We start from the raw sequence: 10,000 nt of genomic DNA, 5'->3' as shown, positions 1-10,000 counted from the left end.
AACTCCTCCCGCCAGCTCTGTCATAAAAAAGGTTATAGTATCGCCTAACAGGCGTCCTGTCCCGTCTCATTACGTCCTACACATTACGTGTTGCTGTTGGATAAGGACCCTGTGATGTTTTGAGTTGTAACCCAGAATGGGATAGAGCAAATATTATATAGCTAAAGCCATCAACATAAATAAAGGGTGGAGTAAGACAAGTAGAATGATAGTAGAAAGAAGGGGAGGACTTTCGTAGTTTCACATTACTTTTATTCTATTACTTAATCTTTTAGCCATGATGGCCTTTTATTAGTTGCAATGTTACTATTTAAGATAAGTTTTATTTTTATAAGTTGTGTAATTTTTCTAATTCTCAAAAACAATTTGCTGAGTCGGTTTGTCGTTTACGACTCGACTCCGGCCGACGCCATTATTATTTACTGTGTTTCCCATCAGTTTCGATATTGCAAGTGATGGCAAACAATGCGTTTCATCGGGTTATAGAATATTTATTTGGGTTGAGTGGGGTTCAGGGGTCTCCCCCAGATAATTTGAATTTTAAAAAACCCTCTTCGGCGTGTTGTGAAAGGAAGTCCTTCCGATAGAGGAAATATGTTGTAGGTTTCCCACCAGATAAGTGCACTGAGACTAGTCTAGGTAGAGAAGGGGAGAAGAACAGTGATCCGTGCCTCACGTAATGACCATGATTTGGGGTTATTTGAATGCCCTTCCGCCATGACATCATAAGATATCATCGCCTAGGCATTCCACGAAGGAATATATATAATTCATCAAACGAGATGTCTGATGTCAACAGGAATCACCCATGTTGTCCAAGTCAGCAAAAAGAGTGTTAATAATTTTGCCCAAGAAAAAAAAAACCCCGAAAGTGCGTGAATCGGGGCTCACAGTTCAATGCCTTAACCACTCGGCCACTTCACCCTTTCTGATGACCATGATTATCGTGATAAAATACTAAAATTAAGGGAAATCAAGTTTAACCACAACTATTTATACATTTATTACAGAAACTAATTAACAACTAAATCATAATTTTGGTACGACACAAAACTCTACTTACCATTCATGCTTCTCGTGTCTCTCTTCTGTCATCCACGAAATAAGAACACCACGGCACAGAGAAATAAAAATATAAAATAAAACACAATGGCTGTCCGCGGTATCCTGTCATGTCCAGTCTCGAGAATCAGTTCACCCTGAGTCGGGATCTATCTATCCATGTGCTCGAGGTCATCGGTCAAATTAAACTGTAGATTTTTGACCAATCAAAAAATAGACTTTGTTACACACCTTCAATCCGAGGTCAGGCAAGCATAGTTGGTTGTTTATAAATATTAACTTGAATGAAATCGACCTCTCTCTCTCTGATCGTTGTTATTGTTTTTATACCAACAAATGATTTCACACGATTTTCTCGATCTCAACACAACATTGCCATCCGGAAGTATAACGGACAAACACACAAAACTATGTGTAACCATGAACTTTTATAGTCTGGTTAATACAGTTTAGTGAGGACTCATAAACGTGGCTGGCAAAAAAACATAACAAAGACCCCAGTGAAGTCATCTTCATTTTATCTATAGATTGAACGACGGTCTTTGTTAATGTTATACATGCTTTTCGATACTTTAAAACAAAATCAATTGAAATCTGTGTCTAAGTGGATAAACCCGATAAGGACGTTCCAAATATTATTCTTTAGCCATTTATCTGTATTTCAGGTTATGTATTTATGTTCTTTTATTGATTTTGTTAATGACTGAAGAAGGGTTTTGAGCCCGAAACGGCCATGATCGATACCGGGTACAGTCGAGATTTTGTTCTGTTCCCAATCTCCACCTAGCAGTGATTGGGTGGCTGGGTCTGATAGATCTGTAATAAAGGACTTTGCGATAGACTAGCGTCATGTCCTAAGGGTATCATGCAATTACTATTGTCCATTTCACGCTCTAGAAACCTGGATAAACTCCGGTTCCAGGGACCTAATGGCTCTAATGGACTGCTTTATCTTGGAACCTCGAGATTGAAGACATGGAAAAGGCTCTTTACTCGCATTATCTTTTACCTTGAAACATCACTAGAGCATTTATATGGCGCAATATCCACTAAATGTTCTCAACGCGCTAACAAAAGGCCCTTAGTCAACAACAACACTTTACATGTTTGGACAAGATATTCCATTTTTTTCCCGACAGATACAACTCTGTTAACGGCCAGGTACTCATTCAGCGCCTGAGTACGATGAGAGAATGTGCGTAAAGAGTCTTTCCCAAAGACTCAACTATGTGTCAATTTGAGCGGGTCTCAACCCTAGACCGTCAGGTCCAAAAGACAAGAGTCAAATCCCTAGACTACATAGCCTTACATAATGTGTAAAATGAGTACCTGGCCGTATCGTATCGGCGTCGCCTCTCCCAAAAGACACTGCAATATCCCCATTTTTTTAAATATCACTGTAAAGCGCTTAGAGTTTGTGACAACACGGTTAAATCTATATAAAATAAATATTATTATTTATTATTATATTATTATTATTATTATTATTATTATTATTAATACTTATATTATTATTATATTATTATTATTATTATTATTATTATTATTATATATTATTATTATTATTATTATTATTATTATTTTATTATTATTATTATTATATATTATTATTATATTATTATATTATTATTTTATTAATTATTATATATTATTATTATTAATTATTATTATTATTATTATTATTATATATTATATTAATTATTAATTATATTATTATATTATTATTATTATTATTATATTATATTATTATTATTATTATATTATTATTTTATTATCATTATTATTATTATATTATTATTATTATTATTATTATATTATTATTATTATTATTATTATATTATATTATTATTATATTATTATTATTATTATTATTATTATTATTATATATTATTATTATTATTATTATATTATTATTATTATTATTATTATTATATTATTATTATTATTATTATTATTATTATTATTATTATTATTATATTATTATTATTATTATTATTTATTCATTATTATTATTTATTATTATTATTATTATTATTATTTATTATTATTATATATTATTATTATTATTATTATTATTATTATATATTATTATATTATTATTATTATTATTATTTATTATTATTATTATTATTATTATTATTATTATTATTATTATTATTATTATATTATTAATTTATTATCATTATTATTTTATTATTATTATTATTATTATTATATTATTATTATATATTATTATTATTATTATTATTATTATTATTATTATTATATTATTATTATATTATTATTATTATTATTATTATTATTATTATTATTATTATATTATTATTATATTAGTTATCATTTTATTATTATTTTATTATTATTATTATTATTATTTATTATTATTATTATTATTATTATTATTATTATTATATTATTATTATTATTATTATTAATATTAATATTATAATTATTACATTATCATATCATTATCTTATTATTATTATTATTATTATTATTATTATTATATATTATTATTATTATTATATTATTATTATTATTATTACTATTATTATCATATCTTGTCCTGTATGATAAGTCTAACGTTTGGCATGGAGACCGCTTATCTATTTGATGTTGCGCTATATGTATTTTGACATTTTCTAAATGTATTCATTCCCAGGTTTTATCAACGCCGACGAGAAGACCCAGTACGAAAACGTCCAATGCCAGTACCTCAAGTTCTGGGTCCCTTTGGTCTGGGCGAACAATTTGTTGGTCACTGCCAGGGAAGAGGGACAGATCCAGACTGACTTCGGTCTCAGGATGGTCGTAGAGGTGTGTTTGTGTGTGTGTGTGTGTGTGTGTGTGTGTGTGTGTGTGTGTTTGTGTTTGTGTAATAACGGTCTACAAAACAGATCTGCAAAAAAAGGGTGCATAAAGTTTTGTCTGTGTCAAATTCTGAAATTTTCCAAATTTTTTTTATTTTTTTGTTGTTGTTGTTGTTTTTTGTTTTGTTTTTTGGCGGGTTTTTTTTTTTTTTTTTTTGTTTATTGGGGGCGGGGGGTTGTTGTTGGCTGAAGAAGGGTTTTGAGCCCAAAACGTTCCGTTTTGTTAGTTTAGTTCTTTTGTTTTGAAGCGGTTATGTTCAGTTATTTATTGGTTTGCAGACCGCAGCTCTTCTATCAGTTTTATATCATGTGGTCATGACCATTTGAAGGCTGGTTTTCCAAACTCGTCAAGTCGATTGTTCTACTTTGTGAGATTTTCCATCCATGAGATAAATTGAAATGTAAATTGTATGTTTAATATCAATTGACAGAAGAATTTCCCTAGATGTGTGTGAATTTGAAGTTTAAATATGATAAAATAATAGACTGAATGAGAAATTTTAGGGGAAATAATCCTCAATATGTGACCCATCGTCTCAAAACGGTATTATGTCGGAACGAACCAGATGCGTAAAAGCCGAATTAAATGTTAAAGTGGTCAAAACTATAAAAACCCTAAAATATGGTATCCATTCTCCTCAATAAAACATACAAACTCAGCACAAGTCTGATATTTCTGGCTATAAATTCAATTTTCAATATCTTAACCATCCGGAATTAATACCGTTTTGAGGCGAAGGGTCACATATCTCAAAATGGGATAAAGCCGAGTTAGGGAGATTTGGATAACCAGTCTTCATGTGTCCATTTCTATTCAAATTGGTTTCTCCTCCAGCAACTGGCTGACTTCCGAGACAAATGTTCCCTGTGTTTTGTCTACGACTGGATCACAGTGCCATTGGTTTATACTCAGGTTCGATCCCCATTGTGTTCATTGGTTTTATCCATTAGATCATAGCCCTATAGATAGTATGCGCTTGGCTTAGAAGTTCACAACGTTGCTCATCCGGAAGTATCACTGGCTAACACACACAACTATGTGTAATCATGAACTTTTATAGATAGTATGAAGTTGACGTAACTCAGGTCTTTGTTATTGCTTTTTGCCATCCGCGTTTATGAGTAAATCTTACTTAACTGTATTAACCAGACTATAAAAGTTCATGGTTACACAGAGTTTTGTGTGTTGGTACGTTATACTTCCGGGTGACAATGTTGTGAGCTCCTTAGCCAAACGTATTTATAATCTGGTTAATATAGTTTAGTGAGAATTACTCATAAACGCGGATGGCAAAAAGCAACAGTAAAGACACGAGTAACGTCAACTTCATACTATCTATACTTTCTATGAAATAGGAAACATTTTTTTCTAATCTCACATGTTTGTTCCCGATTGAATACATACTGACTAGCCGAAATGAACGGGGGGTGGGGGGGGGGGGTAGCTGGTTCTGTTAGATCTGGCAGAAAGTGTTTTGCGATAATCTAGCATCTTATCCAAAGGGTAGCAAGAAAATGCTATTGTCCGTTTCACGCTATTGAAACCGGGATAAACTACGGCTACATGGGCCTAATGGCTCTGAAAGGACTAATTAACCTATGGGTTTATTCGCAACTTTCATTAACAAATGTGTATCATAATCATCATTAGTATTTTTCCCTAATATATATATGTGTGTGTGTGTGTGTGTGTGTGTGTGTGTGTGTGTGTGTGTATCTACCTAATAATATTGTATTGTTATAAACGTATAACCAAATGAAAAATTGCCACTATTTTTTTTAAATTATTATTATCAATATTACTACTGCTACTACTACTACTACTACTACTACTACCACCACTACTACTACTACTACTACTACTACTACTACTACTACTACTACTACTACTATACTACTACTACTACACTACTACTACTACTACTACTACTACTACTACTACTACTACACACTACTACTACTACACTACTACTACTACTATACACTACACTACTACTACTACACTACTACTACTACTACTACTACTACTACTACTACTACTACTACTACCACAATACTACTACTACTACTACTACTACACTACTACTACTACTACTACTACTACTACTACTACTACTACTTACTACTACTATATACTACTACTAACTACTTACCACTACTACTACTACTGCTACTACTACTACTACTACTACTACTACTACTACTACTACTACTACTACTATCTACTACTACTACTACTACTACTACTACTACTACTACTACTACTACTACTACACCACTACTACTACTACCACTACAACTACTACTACTACTACTACTACTACTACTACTACTACTACTACTACTACTAATATTACTACTACTACCACCACCACTACTACTACTACTACTACTACTACTACTACTACTACTACTACTACTACTACTACTACTACCGCTACTACTACTACTGCTACTACTACTACTACTACTACTAATATTACTACTACTACCACCACAACTACTACTACTACTACTACTACTACTACTACCGCTACTACTACTACCGCTACTACTACTACTACTACTAATATTACTACTACTACCACCACCACTACTACTACTACTACTACTACTACTACTACTACCGCTACTACTACTACTGCTACTACTAATGTCATGGTCTCAAGTGATGAAAGAGCTACTCGATTATGCATAAAGATATGTAGAATGAGGCCCCAGAATTTACTAGTTACTATAAATGAAAAACAATTAACGATTTGTTTGAGATGAAATAAAAAGAAAGATGAAATTTAATTAAAAGAGATAAATAGTGATTGTGGCAGTTACCAATAGAAATGTGAATATATTATGTAACTTATGATGATATAATGTCAGGTTCGTAAGGTTACGTTTCCAGGCAGTTGAAAGGCGTGGGTTCTATATTCCTCCGATAACGGGCTCAGGCTCGTAAAGTTCCACTTCCAGGTAGTTGGGAAGGGGTTATTCAGGTATTTCTTTGACAGCGGGCTCAGGTTTGATCCTTAAAATGTTTAGGATTACACCGTCAAAGGTAAAAGCTCCGGCGTCTTGATGGTGGAGATAAAATATCCACAAAGTACCAAAAGATAAACATCTTCAAATATATATGAGGAATGGAGCGGCTGGCCGTCCGGCATAGATTGTAGAGAGTTGTGAGTGTAGAATGTTAGACCTATCAGCTTTTAGAATAAGTGGCTACGTGACAGAATGAAGAACGAAAAGTATTCACTAATTAGAAATTATTTCGAGGGAAGGCTATAGATAGTATGCGCTTGGCTAAGAAGCTCATAACATTGCCATCCGGAAGTATAACGGACCAACACACAAAACTATGTGTATCCATGAACGTTAACAGTCAGGTTAATACAGTACAGTGAGCATTACTCATAAACGCGGATGGCAAAAAACAATAACAAATACCTGATTGACGTCATCTTCGAACTTTCCATAAAAGGAAAGACGATCTAATATTAGAAGGTAAAGTTTATCTAAGCCTACCGAAATATAACTCGAGTGAGATGAATTCAGTTCTTAATAAAATAAAATTTAATAAGATAATTGTGAACAACCTTTACTGTGAACTACTACTACTACTACTACTACTACTACTACTACTACTACTACTACTACTACTACTACTACTACTACTACTACTACGACTACGACTACTACTACTACTACTACTACTACTACTACTACTACTACTACTACTACTCCTACTACTACTAACTACTACATACTACTACTACTACTACGACTACTACTACTACTACTACTACTACTACTACTACTACTACTACTACTACTACTACTACTATTACAAATCATCCCCAGGTAGTGACGTTTGCTGTCCATTCCTATTTCGCCGCCTGTCTCCTAGGCCAGCAATACCTGGACCCAACCCAACAATACGACGGATTTGACACCGATTTATACATACCCGGATTCACCATCCTACGATTTCTCTTCTACATGGGATGGTTAAAGGTTTAATAATGAATTTATATAGCGCCAAAACATCAAAGTTAATCGTGCTCTGCGGCGCTTAACATATTAAAAAAATGATAATAAATAATTTATTTTTTAATTCACGACATTACATAATAAGCATGAATACAGAAACAAATCTAAGCAACATCTATTTTATAAAAAATAAGCCTTACGGAACAACTCCGTCTTCAGACATTTCCTGAAAGATGGTAAATTTTCACAGGACTTTGTCCGAGCGCATTCCATAGGCATGGAAAAATGGATGAAAAGGCTTTTTAAAAAAAAACAAAAAAAAAGTGGATTTTGAGTTGGTAACCTTTAGATGTTGGGGCTGAGATGATCTTAAACTCCGAATGGGTTCATAGTTTTTATTAGTTCCTGCAAATGTCCAGGTGCCAATCCATCCAGACATCTAAAACATAGCACAATAACTTAAATTCTATCCTGAACTTCACAGGAAGCCAGTGCAATTCCTGAAGAGCTGGTGTTATATAATCTCTTTTTTTTCGTTAACTCACTCAATCCTAGAGTTTTTTCCTACCTTTCAAAATTGGAAAAAAAAGTATTAAAAATGAGCATGTACACAGATAGTTTAATTCAACTAGCATAAATGTTTAAAAACTGAAAACATTAGCTTTGATACTGCGCCTACAATTTGTCTCATTAAAATGTGATATATAGGCATGGGGTAAAAGTAATCCGGGAAAACCACGGGTATAGTCGGTGTTAGGGTTGAGTGAGTTAATCATGGGTTACATATTCATCTCTTTGGCCAGGTTGCTGAACAAATGATCAACCCATTCGGTGAAGATGACGACGATTACGACATTAACTGGTTACTGGATCGTCACACTGCCGTAGGTTTGACACCTTTTTACCTAAAATATCCTCCTAGTGATATCTAAATTAACGGGAGTATTAAAAATAGAAAATAACCACGACAACAACAAAAAAAACCATGAGCATTAACATAGCGCAATATCCACTAAACGTGCTCAAAGCGTTTTACAAAAGGTCCCTGACCAACAGCAACACGTAACATGTAGAACGAGATATGACTCCTTTTAGGCGATATTAGAATGTGTTTTTTTCCGACAGTCGTCATGTCTCGTTCTACATGTTAAGTGTTGCTGATGGCTAGGGACCCCTTGTAAAGCGCTTTGAGCACGTTTAGTGGCTATTGCGCTATATAAAAGCTCAAGTCGTTCTTTTTTTTTTTTTAGTCTGGGGTGTAACCTCGGCTTTTATAGTCTGTTCGAGGGAATTGTAAAGGAACTAATAATATAACTGGCGGTCTGAAAAGAATAACAAAGAGCTGAGTGACGTCAACGTCATTAATATATTTTTTTACTTTTCTATTAAATATGATAACATTTTGGATGATTTCAAGTCCTTTTTTACAAGTTATGTCAAAACCTCCGACCGTCATAGCTTCATTTTTCTTACAACAGGTGGCATTCTCTCTTGTAGATCACTGTCATGGCACCCACCCACCCCTTACACGTGACCAATTCTGGAATGACGTAGCACCGGATGTGCCCTATACCGAATCTTCCATGAATTCCATCAGGCCCAATTTCCTCGGATCTACTTTTAATGTGGCGTAAGAAATTGCTTGCAATCATAAGTTAATCTCCAATGTCTTAAACTCCCGAAAAACAATGCCAATCAATTTTTAGTATTTGGATAAAATCAATACACAAAATCTTCTTCTTCTTCTTCTTCTTCTTCTTCTTCTTCTTCTTCTTCTTCTTCTTCTTCTTCTTCTTCTTCTTCTTCTTCTTCTTCTTCTTCTTCTTCTTCTTCTTCTTCTTCTTCTTCTTTCTTCTTCTTCTTTCTTCTTCTTCTCTTCTTCTTCTTCTTCTTCTTCTTCTTCTTCTTCTTCTTCTTCTTCTTCTTCTTCTTCTTCTTCTTCTTCTTCTTCTTTTCTTCTTCTTCTTCTTCTTCTTCTTCTTCTTCTTCTTCTTTCTTCTTCTTCTTTCTTCTTCTTCTTCTTCTTCTTCTTCTTCTTCTTCTTCTTCTTCTTCTTCTTCTTCTTCTTCTTCTTCTTCTTCTTC

General features: G+C 33.2%; 1 protein-coding gene and 1 long non-coding RNA gene across 3 annotated transcripts in view; one reads left to right on the top strand and one right to left on the bottom strand.

Moving 5' to 3' along the window:
- Positions 1-1,184, bottom strand: part of LOC144959036 (uncharacterized) — a 12,647-nt gene extending 11,463 nt beyond the window's left edge. Inside the window, exon 1 of the long non-coding RNA XR_013642557.1 lies at positions 1,064-1,184. This is a non-coding gene — a long non-coding RNA (uncharacterized LOC144959036). The remainder of the gene's footprint in view (positions 1-1,063) is intronic.
- Positions 1-10,000, top strand: part of LOC144959032 (bestrophin-4-like) — a 30,628-nt gene that overhangs the window by 11,474 nt on the left and 9,154 nt on the right. For both annotated transcript variants that reach the window (XM_078891370.1, XM_078891371.1), the window contains exons 6-10: positions 3,725-3,879; positions 4,768-4,845; positions 7,788-7,940; positions 8,720-8,800; positions 9,395-9,546. In XM_078891370.1, coding sequence (XP_078747496.1) covers positions 3,725-3,879; positions 4,768-4,845; positions 7,788-7,940; positions 8,720-8,800; positions 9,395-9,546 — 619 coding nt within the window. The remainder of the gene's footprint in view (positions 1-3,724; positions 3,880-4,767; positions 4,846-7,787; positions 7,941-8,719; positions 8,801-9,394; positions 9,547-10,000) is intronic.

Source organism: Berghia stephanieae, chromosome 13, assembly GCF_034508935.2.
Source record: "Berghia stephanieae isolate SIO BIC M18660-M18661 chromosome 13, UCSD_Bste_1.3, whole genome shotgun sequence".
NCBI lineage: Eukaryota > Metazoa > Mollusca > Gastropoda > Nudibranchia > Aeolidiidae > Berghia > Berghia stephanieae.
This window is presented reverse-complemented; position numbering and strand designations above follow the sequence as displayed.